This window comes from Tiliqua scincoides, chromosome 2 (genome assembly GCF_035046505.1).
Source record: "Tiliqua scincoides isolate rTilSci1 chromosome 2, rTilSci1.hap2, whole genome shotgun sequence".
NCBI lineage: Eukaryota > Metazoa > Chordata > Lepidosauria > Squamata > Scincidae > Tiliqua > Tiliqua scincoides.
The window spans coordinates 250,439,506-250,463,840 of NC_089822.1; the positions used below are offsets into that span (position 1 = coordinate 250,439,506).

Sequence of the window (24,335 nt, forward strand, 5' to 3'; positions counted from 1 at the left end):
ATAGGTTTACAATGTCTGAGGTGGAAACTACACCTATTCCCTGATCCTTAAAGCTTCCATTGAGGTGCCTGTTCCAATCACAGGCTCCTCCTTCCTCCTTTGTCTTTTAAATGACCCACTGAGTGTGTGTCCTGAGCTGAGGAATCCCTCCAGGCAATGGACTTGGGTTGCTGGGGGGCCCTACAGTTGCAGCTCCTTTGTCACCAGGGGAACCTCATAAGACCAGCCCAGAAGGAAGCAGTGTGGTCATTTCCTCCCCTCTCCTTCTAGGCAGATCAGGGGTTTGAGAGCAAAGTGTCTGCCTAAATCAGCTTCCCCAGAAGGTCAACCCAGGTCTCTGCTTCCCAAGTTGCAGGAGTGGAGCCAGGAGGGAAGCCATGAGTGAGCGATCCTGTGCAGGTCCAGAAGCTGAAGAGGGATCAGGAGGGGCAGGAAGAGACACAGGCAGAGATCAGCCTGAGTATATGAGGGAGCAACCAGGATGGAGAGAGCCACAAGGGGGCCAAAAGGAGCCAGGCAGGGGGATGCAACAGCGCTGGGAAGCCCAATGGCAGCAATTCCTCCAGACCCTGCAGCCTCCCCACTCTGTATGGGGGAGACCCCCAATGTCTGACCCCACACCCTGGGATGATGCCAAGGCCTTTCTGGCCTCCTTTGAGCAAGTGGCTGAAGCCTGTCGGTGGCCCAGAGGAGAGTGGGTGGCTCGGCTCATGCCTGCCCTGAGCAAAGAAGCTCAGCAGGCCTTTAGCCTCCTGGAAGCCGGAGACAAGGAGGACTATGGGAAAGTGAAGGCTGCCATCTTGAGAGACGGAGCCCTGAGAAGGGAGGCGCAGCGCCAGCACTTCAGGCAGTTCTGCTGCCAGGAGCTGGAAGACCCACGAAAGATGTACGTCCAGATCCAGGCGCTTTGCTGCCAGTGGCTGAAGCCGGAGAGGCACACGAAGGAGGAGATCCTGGAGCTGCTGGTCCTGGAGCAGTTCCTGGCCAGCCTGCCTGTGGAAGCCCAGAGCTGGATCCGGGCAGGGGGGCCGGACAGCTGTGCGCAGGCCGTGGCCCTGCTGGAGGATTTCCTGATGAGCCGGAGAGAGGCTGAGACGGAGACGGGGACGTGGCAGGTGAGGTCCTGGTATTTCACTCCTAGGTTGCTGGCCAGTCACAGAAAGTGGAACCACCAGCCAGCCTGATTCAGGTCACAGAAGTCATTGCAGGCAGCAAAGCCCACAGTCCTCCCAGGGATCCTGAAGTCATTGAAAAGCATTCAGGGAAAAGCTGAGAAATGAGGCTCAGGTACCTGGGAGGAAGCTCTGCATGTGATGCAGCCATTCAGATTAGCCCCCCTGGTACCATCACAACTAATTTCCTGTTGACTGAACCCTTTTAAATGTATTGAATGTTTGTATTGGATACAAAATGTGCACAAAGGATAGAAAATCCACAGGCCCAGCTTTTCCGCAGATGTCCTTAGAGAGCATCGAACCTTCCGTGTCTGACTTCATAGTTAAGGAGTTGTGATGGGGAAAAACACTTGGCTGCCTTATGTGGCCCTCTCAGTGATGTAGTTTGTTCAGTCACAAGTCTAGAAAGCCACAGGTTAGAAAGCTGCACAGAGCTGGATTTCTCAGAAAACCTCTTCTGGAATTATGCATCAAAGGATTAGGATTTCAGGGAGCAGAATGTAACTCTTTTCATAGAATCATAGAGTTGGAAAAGAATTGCAAGGTCATCTAGTCCAACCCCCTATAGCGTTTCCAGCAGGTGCTTATCCAGCCTACTCCCTGCTCTCTCTCTTCTTTTCTCTCTCTTCCCTACTTTCTGTGTTCTGACTCAGAGTCAGATTCTTCTCACTGTTTCAGGAGCCCTTGCAGGATTTGGCTGTGGTTCTCCTGGACGAAGAGGAGGAGTGCTTCGACATGGAGCATGGGGAGCTCTCCGAAGAGCATGCAGAGATGTTCGGCGACACCAAGCAGAGTGTTGATGGGGAGGTCTCTGTGCCAGGTAAGGAGCCAGTGTGAGATACTAAGTGCCATCAAGACTAGAGTATCAAAACGTAAAAGTAAACATTCCTGTACCTGCAGCAGCCATGCAGAAGAGGGAGTGTGGGAGGTTTCCGCCCAAGTATAGACCTTTTGCTCAGCCTCTGCCTGCCAGATCTAGCAATCTCTCTTACAGTGATTGTGGTGGGGGCAGCTTTAGCAGGAGCTAAATCCTCCTTCTCCATTAACTGTCCCCTCTGTCCACCACAGGGATTGGAATCGCACATCCAACTTTGCTGCTTCTCCCAGAAGATCAGGACAGAAGTGAAGCTGAGTTGACCACGGCTTTTGGAGTCCATGTGGACCAGGTGGGTTTGGGCAGCACCACGACAGACCCATGAACCAGGTAGCAGCTCATGCTATTGTGTTGGAGATAACCAGTCCAACCTGAGGCTACCTTTGCCTCAGGGAAGGAGTAGGTGGGTGGCACCCACCCCATCTGTCCACTTGCCTCCACTGCCTCCTTGGCCTGCTGTGCCCCTTCTTCCTTTCCCAGTCCAGGGAGTGGGAGGATCAGAGTCTGGCCAAAGTCCAGAGATGAAGGGACAGCATGTTTCACACTTCCTGAAGCCCCACGAGGTCTTTGGCGGGACAGCTCTGATTTCTTTAGAATCTACCACTGGGAAATCTTGACTTTTGGGGGAGGTGCATTTTGAGATGTTGAAGCACGACCAGTCTTGCCATTTTGTGCTGGATGTTATGCCCATAGGGGCCAACTGGATCTCATTTCTGGGGAACACATGCAGAGGTGTGAAGGCACATATATAGACAACATTTCAGGCACCACGTGATGCACAGACTGCCATTCTGCACCTTCTGAGAGATACTGAAGATTGTGTTTTTCTAAGATAGCTTTACGCAAAAGAACAAAAACCCTCTTTGCTTTTACATCAGTGTGCATGATGATGACCGCAGTAGGCAGTGGCAAGACCTCAGCAATGCGTAGAAAACAGGACGAGTGGAAGATCTGGGGAAGTGAACTGTGGGGTGAGAAGTGGCGTCTGTACGTATCGCACCACCTGGGACCCACTATTCTAGGGGGCTGCCTCTAAAAGGCATAGCCCTGTGTTCAGAGTCACGATCCAAGGTGGTAAGAGGATTGAATGGGTGGTGCGTGGAGCAAGAAAAGATTTATCCCCTTCCTCCCTTTAGCAGAAATGGTTGTGTCCTGTCTCCCATTCTTTTATGAATCTTGAGAATTTATCTAAATCAGGAGTGTCCAAACATTTTGGCAGGAGGGCCACATCATCTCTCTGACACTGTGTCAGGGGCCAGGGAAAAGAAGAATTAATTTACATTTAAAATTTGAATAAATTTACACAAATGAATTTATGAGAGATGGAATGAATGAATGAAGGTCTTGCAGTAGTTCAAGGCATATAAAAGGCCTTGCACAAAGCAAGGCCAGCCTTTCCTTTACTGACACTGCTGCATCACATACGTGAAACAGCAAGTAGTGGAGGGAGCCCTCGTCCTACAGCTCAGGCAAGAGGTCGAACAGGCGTCCTCATGCTGAGAGCAGTTGCGTCAGGCCAGCACAGGCTCCAGCAAGTCTCTGGAGGGCCAGAGGGTCATTGGAGACTGGGGGCTTCCCGAGGGCCACAAGTGGCCCCTGGGCTGGGGTTTGGGCACCCCTGATCTAAATTCTAATACACAGGTCCATCTTTAGCCATTTCGGTCTGACCACAAGACTTCCAGCATACAGACACATACAAGCACAACAGCTAGCTTGTGTGTTCTTTATATCTTGGTTAATTGGTTGCAGCCAGTGACAAGACCATTGCAACCTGGACAACTGTATCCCTTTAAATCGTGTCCCAGGATTGGACATTTCCATCCCTTCTTTTTTCATCCTGGACATTTGTATCCCAATGTATGCATATTTGATATACTTCTTTATTTTTAAAATGCAATGTTAGGGTTGATATAAGCAACTTAGCATAAATAACATGGGTTTGTTGCCCAGGTATATCTTATATGTTGCCCTGTTATAGTTTGTTGCCCAGTTATAGTGGGATGTGAATGTGCAGGGACACCAATGACTGATATGCATTTGATCAGGACACAGTCATCCAGGATGCAGGGTCTGTCATAATTCTTGCAGATTATGGAGGTAACGGGGCATGTTCTCATACCTGTGCATTAATACCATTCCTTGTGCAACAGATTTTGAAGGGGAACATGCATGATTTCCTGTTTCCAGCAGGTGGTGAACCCGAGGAAGGTGGGTCTGCCTTTGCACATGGTTGAGCGGATACCAGTACGGTCAAGCCAACGGACCACATTCTGGAAAGTTCTGCAGGAGGATGGTGAAAGCGTGGATTTCCTGGGTAAGGAGCTGCTGGGTTCAAGCAGTGAATCCAAAAAGATGCTTTGCATCTAGTTCTCATATATAGACATGAGATTTGTATGCAGATCCTTTTTGAATAGTATGTGTATATACTTATAACTTACATAAGTATACAAAGTATACATAAGATACAAAGCAAGACAGAAATTTGTTTTTGACACATTCCCTGAATACATCACTTGTAAAGACTAAAATATCCAGCAAGTGATTGAGAAGTGCGTGGAAATGTGGGTGGATGGACTGCAGCCAAGGAGATTTGTTGGCACCAGCATTGGCGAGAAGCTGGGTTCACAAGGGAAAGCTTTCCTTAAAGAGAAAAAGACTCGTAATAATCCATTCAGTCATGTACAGCATTAGCGTATATATGATGTCAGTCTGCCCAGAGTAGGATTTGTTTTTCATTTAAACAGAAAACAGAATGTAAAACAGAAGGTAAGAATCCATCAGTGCCTTTTGTATTGAAATGTATGAGAAATACATTATTTCCTGTTTCTCTCTATTCAAGAGGGATCCTTGGGTCCCCAATTTGACCTTGCCCCCCATCCAGTGAAAAAGGAAAAGAGCTTCCTCCCTGATCCTGCGGAAGTCAGAGACTCTCAGGCCGGGATTTGGGTAAGGAGTTGGAGAGGAATCTTGGTTGATTCTTGCAACACCTGTTGATACTCAGGCTCCTTTGGGAAGACACTCCCAACTGTGTTTCTGCTCTCCCAGAAGTACATTGCACAGTCTCCCACAACCCTACAGGGAGATGTGGGGAAGGCAGGTGAGGCAGAAACGCCCCATCATAGTCCATGGAAAAGCACCACAGTCTCTCTGCCAGCTTACACCCAAGGAAGCTGTCCATTCAACTGAGAACGCATGTGTAAGGAGAGTCTCCTCTGATGTAAGTGGGCAGGGAGGCTGTAGTTGTTTTCCACGAAAAATGACAGGACAGTTCTGCATAACCTACCACACCCACACTGCACGTCCCTGCAACCCTGTGAGATAGGTGAGGTGAAAGAGATTAGCCCAAGGCTGCACCATCCTGGCAAAGCAGAGATTTGAATCTGGATCTTCCAGGACAAAGTCCATCTCCTGAACCATCATGGCTGTCATATGTGCACATTTATACATGCATTAACCGTCAGAAGTTGGTATTGGGGTTGCTTAAATTTTCATTAATAGTGCAAAACAACAATTAAAAAAGAGACTTTAACACGTCCTTAGAAAACTCTACTTATGAAGTGCCTAAAGTTGTCTGTTAGCTGCACTACAAGAAAATAAGCGTTAAAAAAATCTCAGACCCTTGTCAGTCATTGTCAGCTGAACAAAGGTGATGCAGTATAGAAGGGGAAGGAGGGTTGAAATAACACAAATAAAAAGATTTAAATGTGTCCTTAGAGAATGGCAAGTCTACCTTGGAAGTGGACTGATGACCTCTCTGTAGACCGATTTTGTGGAGTCAGGCACAGGTGAACAAGAATTCCAGTGGTCAAGGGAAAAATCTCATTGTCTTGCATAAGTTTTCTTCCTGCTGAGTTCCAGAAATGAACTCCATGGTGCAAAATAGCCACATAAGAAGAGAGTTCAAATTCCTGATTAGGAACGAGGTTGGTTGGGCGCTAGAACGGGAGATGGGCAGAAGAAGAAAAACGAGAGGAAGAGGTTACAGGATGCTCAGTAAGAGGTACCCAGAACATAGACAAAATTCTTCTCTCTGTTTCTTCAGATGATTGGAAGGGAAACCAGCTCGAGGTGAAGAATACTCAGGTTGGAGGAAATGAGCCAGTGGAAACACCCAGGAGTGGGCAAGGGAAAACCCACGAGAATGCGCTGGTGAGAGCTGAGATGACGGATGAAAGATGGGAGTCCAACAGCAGACAGGGAATAGAACCACTTATGGGACACAAGGAATCTGGTGAGCTCATAGAAGGTCTTGGAGCTGCTTGCAGCAATCCCTGCCTAGTGGATGCAGGGGGGGAAAAGGCATTGTTTTCCAAGTACAGAAGTAGGTACCATCCAAAGTTTGACAAATATCACAGCACCCAGATGGAAGTGAAAAATTATGACTGCCAAGAGTTTGAGGTCAGGTTCCCTTCTAATACATTAGCCAAACATCAGCTAATTCATACTGGAGAAAAGATTCACAAATGCACCGACTGTGGAAAAATGTCCTCTCAGAGATCAATTTTATTAACACATCATAACATTCACACTGGAGAGAAATCTCAGGTGTGCCCCATTTGTGGAAAAAGGTTCTTTTGGAGATCACAAATGTTAACCCATATGATGATCCACACAGGAGAGAAACCACACCAGTGTCCTGAGTGTGGGAAAAACTTCTGCCACAGATCAACTTTATTAAGACATAAGAGAATCCACACAGGAGAAAAACCACACCGGTGTCTTGAGTGTGGAAAAAGCTTCTCTCAGAGATCTCATTTATTAAGACATGAGATGAGCCACACAAGGAAGAAACCAGACCAGCGTCCAGAGTGAGGAAGAGTCTTCTTTCAGTGGTCACATTTATCAAACCATCAGCAAATTCACACTGAGAATTATCTTAGAGGTGTCCTCTGTGTGAGAAAAGCTTCAATGAGAAACAAACACTGATCAGCACCAGATAGATAATCCATACAGAGCTTTAACGGTTTATAGTCTGAAGGTCCACTGTTTTCTCAAACTGTGATAATTCCTGCATGCTTTTCACCTTGCTTGGGGCAACTTGGTTGGCTTATGTTGCAGTATCCTGAAGTAGAGTTATGGGGAAGAAACCTGGCCTCGGTACTGCGCAATTGTGTAATAACTGCCTGATAAATTGTGGTCACTGTTCAATAAGATGACTTGGGTTAGGCAAAGAGGGCCAGAAGGAACTCCCTGTCCCACCCTTTGAATAGCAGCTGTACAATAAACAATTTGGAAAACCAAGATGGGCAGAATGTCATCATTTAGAATTTATGCATGTTTCCACGTCAGCCGGGATCTGCTAGAGTGGGTGGGCAAGCAGGTGGTGGAAAAACAGGTGAACAGAACATGGTCAAAATTCTTCCCTCTTCCCTCTTGTCTTCTGCAACAACAAGAGAATTTGACCAATATGGAGAATTCTCAGTAGGAGGATCAGGGCCAAAATAATGGCAAGAAATATGAAAGAACTCTATCTCAAAAAGCATCATGCCCTTGTTTATGTCTTAAGAGTGGGGAATAGGGTGGTACTAAAAAGACATGATTTATTTTGTTTGTCTCTAGTGCTCAAATGCAGAAACCATTATAGCATTCTTCCTCTCATAGGTAGAAAGTCAATGATTGGTTTCCAGTTATTCATAAATACTGCATATTTACTGACTCTTATCTGTTGCTACCAAGACCTTTGTCCTCCAATCTTAACCAAGGGTATTTTTTTCAGTGCTGTGCAAAGAGTATCCTCGCTGCAGTTTATATAAAAATACAGTCAGAATTTTTTTCAACATGATTATCTAAAGAAAAGGCTTCAGGTTTCATTTGTGTATTCACTTTTAAAATTAATTGCATCAGTGTGTGAATCTCAGTCTAATATTCTTTGGCCTTACCACAAGTCCACCACATGGGGTAGAAAGAGACTTTTTGTTTCTTACACTTCCAGCATCTATTTAGCATATTATCATACAGTTTTGCTACTCCTCTTGGAGTCACATACCAGGAAGTGAGACCCCTCTAATCCTATGGTATGCCCAGTCATAGCATACAACCAGCCCAAAGAAGCTGCACTGCATGCTATGGTGGGAGGGCAGATGGAGAGGCTTGGGAGGGGAAAGAGAAAATACCCCTCTGTAAGCCCCTTCACAGAGAGTGGGTCTCCTTAGATCTCTAACAGCTCTTCAGCTGACACAAATCTGAGGAGAAAAAGGGAGCACATTGTCTCGCACTGGAGGGGACAGCTTCCCAAGCACGTTGCCTCCACTGGATAAAATCCCTTCCCACCTCCGACATGTCTCCCACCTTTACCCCCTTCCACCCTCCCACAGCCCCGTTCCACCCACCCGGCCAACTCACCTCTGTTGGTGCACTTTCTTTGCCTCAGCACCACGCTTGGGGCATGAATATCACCCCTGCATCATTTCTGACTGCTGTAAAGTGCCTTCTGCCCAACAATAGAATTGGGCTGCAAGTGTCTGTTTGCTAATGTTTGCATTTCTGAAGCAGTAAAAAATACAATTCTATAAATGTCCAAGGGATCTCCTTGGGAGAAATGGAACAACCTGTTCTTATCATGCCACCATCTGACTACAGAACAAGCAGGAAACATGAAAAGAGATCTGCCAGCGTGCCACAAGTGGTGCTTTCTCATTCAGAGAACAGATGCACCAGTTATTCTTCTGCACCGTGATGCACATAACAAGCAGGAAACACTTGCAGAAGAGGAGACCCTACAGGGGTGAATGGAATTGGGTGGCAATCACCACAAAGTGAAAACTCAAAGTGCTTCCAAGATGGGTGCCATTGCCCAGGTTGTCACTGCATCCTAAGCATTCCTTAAATTTTCTCCAGTGGTTCTCCCACGTTTAGCACCAGGACCCATATTTTAGAATGAGAGTTTGTCAGGAGTGATGTCATGACCAGAAGTGACATAATCAAGCAGGAACATTTTTAACCATCCTAGGCTGCAATCCTAGCCACACTTACCCAGGAATAAGTCCCATTTACTATCACTGTTAAAAGAATGCGCATAGTAGCTTGTTAAAAGTACAGGCCTGTAACGTTTCCCCAAATGCAGTCACATCCCATGGGAGCATCAAGTCTAATATATCAAAAATAAAATATTAATGGGAACCACCTGAAATTGGTTTGCGACCCATCTCGTGGGTCCTGATCCACAGTTTGAGAAACACTGCTATACACATTTACCTGGAAGTAAATCCCATTGAAATTAATGGGGAAAAATTACATATGTATACTGTCCTTCCTTCAAGAAGTTCATGATGGTATAAATCAGTAGCATAGTTAGAGGGTGCAAACATCCCCTCCCCCTCAGGGCCAGCTAATAGGGATTTTCAAAGTGCTTTCCTAAGAAGTCAATGGGTGCAATTTAGTTGATGAGGTCATTATAAGGTTGGCCAGCTGATAGGTGGGAAGATCTTCAAGGGAAAAGTTGCAATTAAGAATCCAGTTCCACACCCTGTAGGTGCTACACCCCATTTTAAAATTACCCAATACAGAACCTCATGCCTGTCCTTTTGATAGCTCAGCTGGTAGAGTGGAGGACTGTAGAGTGGCAGCAAAGTCATCCTTAGGTCGCTGGCTCAATTTCAGCTCGAAGGACATGTTTTTCTTACCAGATGGCTCTCCAGACCACATAGGAAGACACTTGTACATGGGATGCTGAAACTAATGTATGTCTTGCTTCATATCTTATAAGCATGTATATATACTAGTCAGAATATCTACCTACAAATCTCATATTCTAAATATGAGAATGGGCAATATCTTTCAGCATTCACTGGAGCCAAGGCAAGCAGTTCCTTACCCAGGGAATCCACATTTTCACCATCCTCCTGCAGAACTTTCCAGAACATGGTCCGTTGGCTTGACTGCATTGGTGTCTGCTCAACCATGTACAAAGGCAGATGCATCTTCCTTGGGTTCATCACCTGCACAGCACACAGGAAAACATGCATGCTCCAAATTCTGGTGCACAAGGAACGGTGTTATTTCACAAGTATGAGAATGTGCGCTTTTAACTCCATGAACCAGAAAGATCAAGACATACTCTGCTTTCATAAATGGGTATCCGTGGTACTAGTATATTTGCATCCTGGACAAATGTGTTCCTGGTCATTTGCATTCTGGGATATTTGCAGCCCACTGTAACTGGGCAGGAAACCTCATATGTTATAAGGGCACAATCCAATCTTGCACCTCATTAGGCAAGCCAAGAAGCTTGCGCTGTATCCAGCACAGTACAAGGGAAAACACATCTCCCCCAGCAGCTTGCCACCCACTTGCTCTGCTGTCTCTTCAGCCAGTGGCATAGCTAAGGCATCTATCTGCTACCTTGGGTCAAAGAAGATTTTGTCGTCCCCCCTCCATGACAAAATCTAATTAATGAAGTAAATAAATGTTTGCCCCTTATTGGTTCAAGATACTGTGCTGGGGTTATTCTCCCCCTTGCTAAATATAAGAGGAGCACCACTTGAAAAAATGCCTCTTTACCCAGTTAAGCAGGGGTAATGCTATTATGATAGATGGAAATGAGAGCTGACTCATATTAATCCATTTCTGCCCAGTCCACAGGTGTACACATTTGATCCCTGTTGAATATATGCAATGTCGGGCAGAAATGGCTGAACACCTTATTGGCTCCATGCTGTATCATAATAACATCTCACGGGCTCTCATAGGTCAGTGTTGAGTTAAAGAAATCTACTTTTTGTTCCAGAAGGAAGTTGTGTCCTCATTTTCTCATTAATTGACCATAACCTTAGATAGAATACAGATATTCCAATGCAGGTTGTTTTATTGCATTCTGTGTTAAATTGCCTTTCCAATGATATCTAGCATGATGATATTATTCAAAAATACTAAGGTTTTCACAATTTTGGCCACTAGTGTCAAGCTCAGATTGTTGCCCCCCCCCCAAGTTTGATGCCAAGTGCAATTGCTACCCCCTGCACTCCCTTAGCTACACCACGGCCAAGCATTCGTCCTTTGCATCAAGGAGACGCACAGCCACTCCTGCAACAGCACCTGAAGCAGTGGAGAGAATCTTACTCCAAAACAGAACACCGAGAGTAGGAAAAAGAGGCACGTCCTGCTCCCTTAAATGCCAGTCCCTTAAGAGGATGAACTTTTTCACTTGCCTCTCCTTACAGACCAGGGACAGACTGCACTTGCTCCCAGTGTGGAAGGGATTGTTACTCCCAAATCGGCCTTTTCAGCCACACTAGACGCTGTTCCAGAACCACCTTTCAGAGTGCGAGACCATAGTCTTTCGAGACTGAAGGTTGCCAACATGTCCCTGGAGCATGTGTCTGTTGCACGCTCCTTTTTTCCCTTTGTGGGAGGACTCCTGAGGTGCAGAAACCCTGCCAGAGCTGACCAGACCGCTCTTTGAAGGAAAAGTGGTAGTGCCTGTTGGAAGCCTCCAGAGGCATTCTGAAGAGCAGGGAGGCAGCACGTGGCCTTCCCACACCTCCGAACACCTCCCTGACCTCCCAGGACCAGAACACACTTCTGGTCATGTCTAGGAAATCACTTGAAAGGTGAACCACATTGCCATCATCTTTTTTCTTTTTTGGCATGACTCTTGTGCCCTCTCCTGGCAGGTGGATATTCAACAGGTTTACAATGTCTCACAGTGGTCAAACACTGAGGTGGAAACTACACCTATTCCCTGCCCTTGAAGCTTCCACTGAGGTGCCTCTTCCAATCACAGGCTCCTCCTTCCCCCTTTGTCTTTTAAATGACCCACTGAGTGTGTGTCCTGAGCTGAGGAATCCCTCCAGGCAATGGACTTGGGTTGCTGGGGGGCCCTACAGTTGCAGCTCCTTTGTCACCAGGGGAACCTCATAAGACCAGCCCAGAAGGAAGCAGTGTGGTCATTTCCTCCCCTCTCCTTCTAGGCAGATTAGGGATTGGAGAGCAAAGTGTCTGCCTAAATCAGCTACCCCAGAAGGTCAACCCAGGTCTCTGCTTCCCAAGTTGCAGGAGTGGAGCCAGGAGGAAAGCCATGAGTGAGCGATCCTGTGCAGGTCCAGAAGCTGAAGAGGGATCAGGAGGGGCAGGAAGAGACACAGGCAGAGATCAGCCTGAGTATATGAGGGAGCAACCAGGATGGAGACAGCCACAAGGGGGCCAAGAGGAGTCAGGCAGGGGGATGCAACAGCGCTGGGAAGCCCAGTGGCAGCAGTTCCTCCACTCTGCATGGGGGAGCCCCCCAGTGCCTGACCCCACACCCTGGGACGATGCCAAGGCCTTTCTGGCCTCCTTTGAGCAAGTGGCTGAAGCCTGTCGGTGGCCCAGAGGAGAGTGGGTGGCTTGGCTCATGCCTGCACTGAGCGGAGAAGCCCAGCAGGCCATTAGCCTCCTGGAAGCCAGAGACAAGGAGGACTATGGGAAAGTGAAGGCTGCCATCTTGAGAGACGGAGCCCTGAGAAGGGAGGCGCAGCGCCAGCACTTCAGGCAGTTCTGCTGCCAGGAGCTGGAAGACCCACGAAAGATGTACGTCCAGATCCAGGCGCTGTGCTGCCAGTGGCTGAAGCCGGAGAGGCACACGAAGGAGGAGATCCTGGAGCTGCTGGTCCTGGAGCAGTTCCTGGCCAGCCTGCCGGTGGAAGCCCAGAGCTGGATCCGGGCAGGGGGGCCGGACAGCTGTGCGCAGGCCGTGGCCCTGCTGGAGGATTTCCTGATGAGCCGGAGAGAGGCTGAGATGGAGACGGGGACGTGGCAGGTGAGGTCCTGGTATTTCACTCCTAGGTTGCTGGCCAGGCACAGAAAGTGGAACCACCAGCCAGCCTGATTCAGGTCACAGAAGTCATTGCAGGCAGCAAAGCCCACAGTCCTCCCAGGGATCCTGAAGTCATTGAAAAGCATTCAGGGAAAAGCTGAGAAATGAGGCTCAGGCACCTGGGAGGAAGCTCTGCATGTGATGCAGCCATTCAGATTAGCCCCCTTGGAACCATCACAACTAATTTCCTGTTGACTGAACCCTTTGAAATGTATTGAATGTTTGTATTGGGTACAAAATGTGCAGTAAGGGTAGAAAATCCACAGGCACAGCTTTTCTGCTGATGTCCTTAGAGAGCATCGAACCTTCCATGTCCAAGTTAGTAAATCAGGAGTTCTGATGGGGGAAAAGCACTTGGCCGCCTTATGTGGCCCTCTCAGTGATGTAGTTTGTTCAGTCACAGCCTAGAAAGCCACAGGTTAGAAAGCTGCACAGAGCTTGATTTCTCAGAAAACCACTCCTGGAATTATGCATCAAAGGGAGAAGGATTTAAGGGAGCAGAATGCATCTGTTTTCGTAGAATCATAGAGCTGGAAAAGCCCTACAAGGTCATCTAGTCCAACCCCCTACAGCATCTTCAGTAGGTGCTTATGCAGCCTCCTCCCTGCTCTCTTTGTTCCTTACTCTCTCTTCCCTACTTTCTGTGTTCTGATTCAGAGTCAGATTCTTCTCACTGTTTCAGGAGCCCTTGCAGGATTTGGCTGTGGTTTTCCTCGACGCACAGGAGGAATGCTTGGACATGGTGCAGGGGGAGATCTCCAAAGAGTATGCAGAGATGTTCAAAGATACCAAGCAGAGTGTTGATGGGCAGGACTCTGTGCCAGGTAAGGAGTCAGTGTAAGATAGAAAGTGCCCTCAAGACTAGAGTAACAAAACGTAAAGGTAAACATTCCTGTACCTATTGCAGCCATGCGGAAGAGGGAGTTTGGGAGGTTTCTGCCCTTCCCCCCATCCTCTGCCTGCCAGATCTAGCAATCTCTCTTACAGTGATTATGGTGGGGGCAGCTTTAGCACCAGTTAAATCCTCCTTCTCCATTAACTGTCCCTTCTGTCCATCATAGGGATTGGAATTGCACATCCAACCTTGCTGCTTCTCCCAGAAGATCAGGACAGAAGTGAAGCTGAGCTGACCACGGCTCTTGGCGTCCATGTGGGCCAGGTTGGTTTGGGCAGGACCAGGGCAGACCCATGAACCAGGTAGCAGCTCATGTTATTGTGTCAGGGATAACCGGGGCCAGTCCATCCTGAGGTCACCTGAAGTGTTTGCCTTAGGAAAGAGGTAGGTGAGTGGCACCCACCCCCATCCGTCGACTTGCCTCCATGGCTTCTCTGCCCCTTGTTCCTTTCCCACTCCAGGGCGTGGGAGGATCAGAGTCTGGCAAATGACCAGAGATGAAGGGACAGCAGGTTGCACACTGCCTGAGGCCCCAGGAGGTCTTTGGCAGGCCCTGGGGACAGCTCTGCTTTCTTTAGAATCTACCACTGGGAAATCTTTGACTTTTGCGGAAGGTGCATTTTGAGATGTTGGAGCAATACCAGAGCTGCCATTCTTTACTTTGCTGGATGTTATGTCCATAATGCCCTGTTGAATCTAGTTTCTGGTGAACACGTGCACAGGTGTGAAAACGTGTAGACATTTCAGGTACCATATGATGCTCAGACTGCCATTCTGCACTCTCAGGCAAATACTCAGGACTGTGTTTTTCTAAGATAGCCTTACGCAAAACAAACATCCTCTTTGCTTTTAAAACAGTGAGCACGATGGGCCTTTGGGGACCCAATGACCACTGCAGGGAGTGGCATGACTTCAGCAATCTGTAGAAAACGGGACGAGGGGGAGGTTTGGGGAAGTGGGGCGAGAAGTGGTGTCTGTAGGTATCCCACCACCTGGAACCCACTATTCTAGGGGGCTGCCTCTAAGAGGCATATCCAGGTGGTCAGGGTCATGATCCAAGGTGGTAAGAGGACTGAATGTGTGGTGGGGGGAGCAAGAAAAGATTTATCTCCATCTTCCAGTTATCCCTTTAGTAGAAACGGTTGTGTTCTGTCTCTCATCCATTTAGGAATCTTGAGAAGTGATCTCGATTCTAATACGCAGGTCCACCTTTGGCCTTTTGTCCTGACCTCATGACTTCCAGCAGACAGACAGTTCAACAGAAAAGTACAAGAAAAGTTAGCTCACCTGTCCTTCACATCTTGGTTAATTGTTTGCAGCATGCTGATACAAGCAATAGGACCATTGCATCCTGGACAACTGCATCCCCGTCAAAGGTGCCCCAGTACTGGACATTTCTATTCCTTCTTTTTCTCAACCTGGGTATTTCTGTTCCAATACATGAGATACTTTTTATTTTTAAAATTCAATGATAGAGTTGGGGTTGGAATAAGCGACTTACAGCTCAATCCTAACTTGCTCTGGAACAGGCAGGCTGATGGGCCTTGTGCTGTATCCAGAGCAAGTTTGGGGCTGTCTGAGGCTTGGCCTGAGGCAAGAGGAAACTTTTCCCCTTACCCCACGAAGAGCCACAGCAGCCCCAATGGGGCTACTCAGATCTGCGCCACCTAAATCAATGGCGCAAATCCTGCAGAAGGATTTCTTCTGCAGAAGTCTTTCACTATTCTGGAAATTAGCAGGGCAATATTTCAATCACCCTCTAATTGACCCACCAGCTTCTGCTCCCTGGTTCTTTGCTCTCTCAACCTGAGGAGCCATCTGACCATACAACAAGTCACTTTGTTCTTCCAAGCCTTGGCTTCCCAGCCAGAGTCCCCACTCGGCTTTTCAACAGGGTGCCAGGCACAGTTACTGGGCATCAGGGTAACGTAAGACTACTGGAAGCCAGTCCCATTAGCACTGGTTTTCCCCCTTCCATGGTTCCAATAATCCACACAGCTGTAAATAGATAGGATTTATTAAAGGACAGAAATAACAACAGACAGGCACTTTTCTTAGATATAAGTTTAGGAATGTAGACAGAGAGCATACAATAAAATAATAAAAACTAACTCCTAACACTAAAACTATCACTCACCAAAGTCTTACATCAAGAACTCTCAGTCCATCAGTTGGCCAGTCGATTGCAGTTGCTGCAGTTCAGGTTCTGTTCAGTTTAGAGCAGAGCGATCAAAGCTCAGGCCTCACAGGCCAGAGCAGAACTCAAACAAGAGATGTTCCTAACAGGTGATTCTCATAATTGACTTGAGCTCAACAGCCAATTAAAATTCAGAACCAATCGAACTTTCTAGAGGCAGACGTGCAGTCAGGCAACTCACTCGTGGAGGATCACCCCTCCCAACCTGAAAACCTGCAGCTGGAACAGATTCCCAGTCAAGGTGTCCTTGGCCAATCACGCCACTCTGGGAACCACTCTCTCTTAGAAATGGGGGTCAGCCGCTCCCACATCCCCCCAAGAAGTTAGCTTCTAATTAATAACTTTCTCATAGCTGCATGTTTCCAAGTATTTAACATGACTTCAAGCGAGGCCTATATTATATTGTTACCCAGTTTTTATATTTCCCACAACAAATCCGAGCACCCTGCACACCCCGGGAACGCTCTCCCCCCCACACCAAAACGCCTTCTACCTCCTCCCCACCCTCCCCATGCCTGTCCCAGACTGCTGTGCTGGCCAAGATTGGCTGACGCGGACTTACCATGCCCCAGGCTCGCATCGGCGGGATCTCCCCCAAGAGTGGCGCAAATGTGCTTTACTGCACTTTCGCGAAACCCTTCGGCCAGCGCAACGGACTTGCCGAAGGGGCTCTAAGAACTGTCCCCAGCCGGCATTGGAATCCTACGTCCAATTTTGCTGCTTGCCCTAGAAGGTCAGGACAGGAGTGAAGCTGAACCGACCAAGACTCTTGACATCCACGTGAACCAGGCTGGTTTGGCCAGGGCCAGGACAGACTCACGAAGAATGGCCCATGTTCTTGTGTCAGAGAGAACCGGGGCCGGTTCATCCTGGGGCCACCTGAGATGTTTGCATCAGGTAAGAGATAGATGGGTGGCACCCACCTCCATCCATCCCTTGCCTCCACTGCCTCCTGGGCTCCCTTCCAAGGGGTCGCGCTGGATTGTGCCTTTACCACATATAACATGGGGTTTGTTGCCCAGGTATATCTTGTATGTTGCCCTGTTATAGTTTGTTGTCCAATTATAGTGGAATGCGAATGTCCGGGGACACCAATGACTGGTATGCCTTTGATCAGGACACAATCATCCAGGACACAGAGTCTGTCTTAATTCTTCTGGATAATGGAGGTAAAGGGGCATGTTCTAATACTGTGAAAAAAACCATTCCTTGTGCATCAGATTTTAAAGTGGGAGCATGCACCTTTTCCTGTTTCCTGCAGCTGAGGAACCCAAGGAAGATGGGTCTGCCTTTGCATATGGTTGAGCAGATACCAGTGCAGTCAAGTCAACGGACCACATTCTGGAAAGTTCTGCAGGAGGATGGTGAAAATGCAGATTCCTTGGGTAAGGGACTGCTGGGCTCCAGCAGTGAATCCAGAAAAATACTGCTCATCTAGTTCTCATATTTAGATGCGAGACTTGTGTGTAGATCCTCGTCTGAATAATAAATGTTTAGAAGATACGAAGCAAGACAAACATTTGTTTTTGACACATTCCCCAAATTTAACACTTGCAATAAAATATCCAGCAAGTGATGGAGAAGTGCGTGGAAATGTGGATAGATGGGCTGCAGCCAAGGAGATTCATAGGCACCAGCATTGGTGAGAAGCTTGGTTCCCAAGGGAAAGGTTTTTTAACGAGAAAAGGACTCGCAGTATCCTTTTCACAGTCAGGTGCAGCATAAGCGTATATATGATGTCAGTCTGCCCAATGTAGGGTATTTTTTTTCATTTAAACAGAAAACAGAATATAAAACAAAGGTAAGAATCCATCAATGCATTTTGTATTGAAATGCACAAGAAATGCTTTCTTTCCTGTTTCTCCTTCTACTCAAGAGGGATCCCTGAGTCAGTGTCATAGCTAGCGAAGGGCGGGAGGGTGATCTGCCCCAGGTGCCAGCCTTGGTAGAGGGGTGACACCACAAATGACCCAACATCGTTAATATCGCAGAGGTTACGAATAACCCCATCATGCTATATACAGTTGAATGCGGAATTTCAAGCAGAATGCAGTAAAAAAACTGGAGTGAAATATCTGCTTTCCTTGAAATGTTAAGGCCAAAAAACCAGAAACCAAAAGATGCATGGAACCCTAGAGAAAGTGAAACCTAGCCATATCACGTTTACTCGCGAGTAGGTGAACGTGCCTTAGTCCATCGGAAAGGGCAGGCTGAGAGGAATCCAACGACACCAGAATGGTTCCTATCCAATGAAAACAGCCCCCCAAAAACACCCAAGAAGGAAGTCCCTTCCTCCAAGCAGGCGAATTTATTGAGTCCTATGGAAAGCGAATGTAAGCCACACGGTCGTGTTTACTCATGAGTAAGCAAACGTGCCTTGGCTCCTGGTCAGGTCAGGCAAAGGGGAATGCAAGGCTGGCTGCATGGTCCCAATCTGATGAAAGTGGAGCTCAACAAAAGCTCCAGAAGGCAGCCCCTCTCCCAAAGAATAAAACAGAGGCTTGAGCTGTAAGGTAAATTTATATTTGTTTTCAGACTTGCAAAGCCAGGTGGGTCCTGATAGTGCTATGCTTGAAATATAGGAACTTACACTGAATTGGGCACTGGGGAGGGCTGAAAATCTCACTGGTATTTTTGTGTGTGAGGGGGGTGTTATTGCAGGCAGGCTACAGAGAAAATTCACTTGGTGAAACAGGGCTGGCTTCCCCTTCTTTAATTATTTGTTTTTCTTTAATTTAATTATTTATAATTATTTATTTTATTTTACTTGATGACGTCACTTCCAGCCATGACATCACTTCTGGTGGGTCCCGGACAGATTGTCATTCTAAAAAGTAGGTCCCAGTGTTAAAAGTTTGAGAACCACTTAACTGAAAGTGAGAACTGCCTTAACTCAAAATAGGCCAATGATACATCCTGGGGGGGGGGGGATGACACCCTAGTGACCAAAATTCTGGAATTCATGGCTTTTAGGAATAATACCATCATGTTATATACCATTTGATGCAGAATTTCATCCATTGCTTGTGGGGAAATATCCACTGTATTTATTTTCTGGCCCTTATTATTATTCATTTCATGTCATGACTATTATTCTATCTCAGTCTCACCTACCTCACAGGGTTGTTGTGAGGACAAAATAAGGGGAGAAATCATGTATGAGCTGCTTAGCGAAAGGGTGGTATAAAAATGTGAATTAATTAAGTCGTATGGGTGACAAAAATCGATGGGTCCCGGGTGTCAAATGACCTAGCTAAGCCACTGGTTGGATCCCCAATTTGACTTTGCCCCCCATCCAGTGAAAAAGGAACAGAGGCTCCTCCCAGATCCTGTGGAAAGTCAAAAACTCTCAGAGTCAAAAATTCAGGTAAGGAGTTGGAGAGGAATCTTTGTTGATTCTTGCAACACCTGTTGATACCTGAGTTCCTTTGGGAAGACACTCCCACCTGTGTTTCTACTCTTCCAGAAGTACATTGCACACATTTCCTTATCGATGGCAGGAACAAATTCAGTTATCTCAAAAAACCCAACAGCCGCATCTGTCTTCTTATAGCTCTTCATTTTTTAATTAATTTTTCACATTTTTATACTGTCCTTCCTCCAAGGAGCTCAGGGTGATATAAGTTGTTCCTCCCCTCCTTTTGGCATCACAACAACCCTGCAGGGAAGTGCAGGGGCGGCAGGTGAGGCAGAAACGCCCCATCAGAGTCATTGGAAAAGCACCACAGTCTCTCTGCCTGCTTATACCCAAAGAAGCTGTCCTTTCACCTGAGAACGCATGTGTAAGGAGCACCTCCTCTAGTGTAAGTGGGCAGGGAGGCTGCGGTTCTTTTCCATGGACAATGATGGGGCAGTTCTGCCTAACCTACCACACCCGCACTGCACGTCCCTGCAACCCTGTGAGGTAGGTGAGGTGAGAGAGAGTGAAGGCTGCATAGGAACCTTCCTGGCTAAGCAGAGATTTGAACCTGGATCTTCTAGGACTGAATCCAACTCCTGAACCACTACACTAGCCATTTTCAACTACTGTGCCGTGGCACACTGGTGTGCCACGAGTGGTCCACAGGTGTGCCACAGGAATTTGGGAGAAGGTCATTTATTAATAGGGCCAATGGGAGATGTGAACCCCCACTGGCAGCATGGTGTGTCTTGTCAATTGTCAAAAACCTGGTGGTGTGCCTTGACCATTTTAGTGCCTTGTCAGTGTGTCATGAGATGAATAAGGTTGAAAATCGCTGCACTACACCATCCTCGCACTCAATGAAATTGGTACTGGGGTTGCTTTTCATTAACAGTGCAAAACAACAATTAAAAGAGTTAAATGTGTTCTTAGGAAAATCTACTTATGAAGTGCCTAAAGTTGTCTGCAGCACTACAAGAAAATAAGCATTAAAAAAGCTCAGATCCTTGTCAGTCATTGTCAACTGAACAAAGGTGATGCAAAATAGATGGGGGAGGAGGGATGAAATAACACAAATAAAAAGATTTAAATGTGTCCTTAGAGAATGGCAAGTCTACCTTGGAAGTGGACTGATGACCTTTCCGTAGACCTATTGTGTGGGGTCAGGCACAGGTGAACAAGAATTACAGTGGTCAAGGGAAAAATCTCATTGTCCTGAATCAGTTTTCTTCCCGCTGAATACCAGAAGTAAACTCCATGGTGCAAAACAGCCACATTTCCTGAGTGGTATAAGCACCAGGATTCCCCAACTCCAGAACCAGAACCTGTGTTTCCTTGGCAGAGGACTTTGGTTTTCATATTTTAGAAGAGAGTTCAAATTCCTGAATAGGAACAAGGTTTGTTGGGAGCTAGAAAGGGAGATGGGCAGAAGAGGAAAGATAGGAAGGAAGAGGTTACAGGATGCTCAGTAAGAGGTCCCCAGATCATAGACAAAATTCCTCTCTCTGTTTCTTCAGATGATGGAAAGGGAAATCAGCTCAAAGTGAAGAATACTCAGGTTGGAGGAAATGAGCCAGTGGAAACACCCATGAAAACCCAGGAGAATGTGCTGGTGAGAGCTGAGATGACGGATGAAAGATGGGAATCCAACAACAGACAGGGAATAGAACCACTTATGGGATGCAAGGAATCTGGTGAGCTCACAGAAGGTCTTGGAGCTGCTTGCAGCAATCCCTGCCCAGTGGATGCAGAGGGGGGAAAGGCATTGTTTTCCAAGTACGGAAGAAGGTACCATCCAAAGTTTGAGGAATATCACAGCAGCCAGATGGAAGTGAAAAATTATAATTGCCAAGAGTTTGAGGTCAGGTTCCCTTCTAATACATTAGCCAAACATCAGATAATTTGTCCTGGAGAAAAGATTCACAAAGGCACCAGCTGTGGAAAAACTTTATTAAGACATCATAACATTCACACTGGAGAGAAACCTCATGAGTGCCCTGTTTGTGGAAGAAGGTTCTCTTGTAGATCACATTTGTTAAGCCATAAGACGGTCCACACTGGAGAGAAACCTCACAAATGTCCTGAGTGTGGGAAAAACTTCTCTCACAGATCAACTTTATTAAGACATGAGAGAAACCACACAGGAGAGAAACCACACCAATGTCCTGAGTGTGGAAAAAACTTTTCTCGGAAATCAAATTTATTAAGACATGAAATGATCCACATAGGAAAGAAACCACACCAATGCCCTGAGTGTGGGAAAAACTTCTCTAAGAGATTTGATTTTTTCAGACATGAGATGATCCACACAAGGAAGAAACCAGACCAGCATCCAGAGTGAGGAAGAGGCTTCTTTCAGTGGTCACGTTTATCAAGCTATCAGCAAATTCACACTGAGAATAATTTTACAGGTGTCCTGTTTGTGGGAAAAGCTTCAATGAGGAACAAACACTGATCAGCACCAGATAGATAATCCACACAGAGCTTTAACGGTTTATAGACTGAAGTTTGTTTTCTCAAACTGCAATGATTCCTGCATGCTTTTCACCTTGTTTGGAGCAACATGGTTGACTTATGTTGCAGTATCCTGAAGTAGAGCCATGGGGAAGAAACCTGGCTTCAGTACTGCGCAATTGTGTAATAACTGCCTGATAAATTGTGGTCACTGTTCAATAACGTGACTTGGGTTAGGCAAAGACCTCAGGGCCAGAAGGAACTCCCTGTCCCACCCTTTGAATAGCAGCTGTAGAATAAATGATTTGGATAACCAAGACGTGCAGAATGTCTTATCATTTAGAATTCATGCAAGTTTACATGTCAGCTGGAATCAGCTGGAGCAGGTAGCCAAGAAGGTGATGGAAAAAGAGGTGAACCGAACTTGGTCAATATTCTTCCCTCTTCCCTTCGACAAGAGAATTTGACCAATATGGAGAATTCTCAGCATGAGGATCAGGGCCAAAATAATGCCAAGAAATATGGAAGAACTCTATCTCAAAAAGCATCATGCCCTTGTTTATGTCTTAAGGGTGGGAAATAGGGTGGTACTAAAGGGACATGATTTATTTTGTTTGTCTCTAGTCCTCAAATGCAGAAACCATTATAGCATTTTTTCCTCTCGTAGGCAGAAAGTCAATGAGTGATTTCCAATTATTCATAAATACTGCATATTTACTGACTTATCTGTTGCTACCAAGTCCAAGACCTTTGTCCTCCAATCTTAACCAAGGGTATTTTTTTCAGTGCTGTGCAAAGAGTATCCTCACTGCAGTTTATATAAAAATACAGTCAGAATTTTTTTCAACATGATTATCTAAAGAAAAGGCTTCAGGTTTCATTTGTGTATTCACTTTTAAAATTAATTGCATCAGTGTGTGAATCTCAGTCTAATATTCTTTGGCCTTACCACAAGTCCACCACATGGGGTAGAAAGAGACTTTTTGTTTCTTACACTTCCAGCATCTATTTAGCATACTGTCATACAGTTTTGCTACTCCTCTTGGAGTCTCATACCAGGAAGTGAGACTCCTCTAATCCTATGGTATGCCCAGTCATAGCATACAACCAGCCCAAAGAAGCTGCACTGCATGCTATGGTGGGAGGGCTTGGGAGGGGAAAGAGAAAATACCCCTCTGTAAGCCCCTCAACCGTCAGTGGGTCTCCTTAGATCTCTAACAGCTCTTCAGCTAGCACAAGTCTGAGGAGACAAAGGGAGCATGTTGTCTGGCACTGGAGGGGGCAGCATCCCAAGTACGTTGCCTGTACCGGATAACATCCCGTCCCACCTCCGACATAAGAACATAAGAACAGCCCCACTGGATCAGGCCATAGGCCCATCTAGTCCAGCTTCCTGTATCTCACAGCGGCCCACCAAATGCCCCAGGGAGCACACCAGATAACAAGAGACCTCATCCTGGTGCTCTCCCCTACATCTGGCATTCTGACTTAACCCATTCCTAAAATCAGGAGGTTGCGCATACACATCATGGCTTGTACCCCATAATGGATTTTTCCTCCAGAAACTCGTCCAATCCCCTTTTAAAGGCGTCTAGGCTAGACGCCAGCACCACATCCTGTGGCAAGGAGTTCCACAGACCGACCACGCGCTGAGTAAAGAAATATTTTCTTTTGTCTGTCCTAACCCGCCCAACACTCAATTTTAGTGGATGTCCCCTGGTTCTGGTATTATGTGAGAGTGTAAAGAGCATCTCCCTATCCACTCTGTCCATCCCCTGCATAATTTTGTATGTCTCAATCATGTCCCCCTTCAGGCGTCTCTTTTCTAGGCTGAAGAGGCCCAAACGCCGTAGCCTTTCCTCATAAGGAAGGTGCCCCAGCCCCGTAATCATCTTAGTCGCTCTCTTTTGCACCTTTTCCATTTCCACTATGTCTTTTTTGAGATGCGGCGACCAGAACTGGACACAATACTCCAGGTGTGGCCTTACCATCGATTTGTACAACGGCATTATAATACTAGCCGTTTTGTTCTCAATACCCTTCCTAATGATCCCAAGCATAGAATTGGCCTTCTTCACTGCTGCCGCACATTGGGTCGACACTTTCATCGACCTGTCCACCACCACCCCAAGATCTCTCTCCTGATCTGTCACAGACAGCTCAGAACCCATCAGCCTATATCTAAAGTTTTGATTTTTTGCCCCAATGTGCATGACTTTACACTTACTGACATTGAAGCGCATCTGCCATTTTGCTGCCCATTCTGCCAGTCTGGAGAGATCCTTCTGGAGCTCCTCACAATCACTTCTGGTCTTTACCACTCGGAAAAGTTTGGTGTCGTCTGCAAACTTAGCCACTTCACTGCTCAACCCTGTCTCCAGGTCATTTATGAAGAGGTTGAAAAGCACTGGTCCCAGGACAGATCCTTGGGGCACACCGCTTTTCACCTCTCTCCATTGTGAAAATTGCCCATTGACACCCACTCTCTGCTTCCTGGCCTCCAACCAGTTCTCAATCCACGAGAGGACCTGTCCTCTAATTCCCTGAC

General features: G+C 46.8%; 2 protein-coding genes across 2 annotated transcripts; both read left to right on the top strand.

The window, feature by feature from the left end:
• Positions 1-377: 377 nt before the first annotated feature.
• Positions 378-21,674, top strand: LOC136639031 (zinc finger protein 397-like). Its single transcript, XM_066613060.1, has 8 exons — positions 378-1,115; positions 1,854-1,995; positions 2,244-2,341; positions 4,240-4,363; positions 4,931-4,995; positions 5,095-5,146; positions 6,092-6,814; positions 21,292-21,674. Exons 1-8 carry the CDS (start codon positions 378-380, stop codon positions 21,672-21,674), a joined length of 2,325 nt encoding a protein of 774 aa, XP_066469157.1.
• LOC136641223 (SCAN domain-containing protein 3-like) lies at positions 12,212-14,227 on the top strand. The gene is made up of 4 exons (XM_066616917.1): positions 12,212-12,784; positions 13,524-13,665; positions 13,903-14,000; positions 14,198-14,227. The coding sequence occupies exons 1-4, from the start codon at positions 12,212-12,214 to the stop codon at positions 14,225-14,227; spliced, it is 843 nt and encodes a 280-aa protein (XP_066473014.1).
• Positions 21,675-24,335: the final 2,661 nt, after the last annotated feature.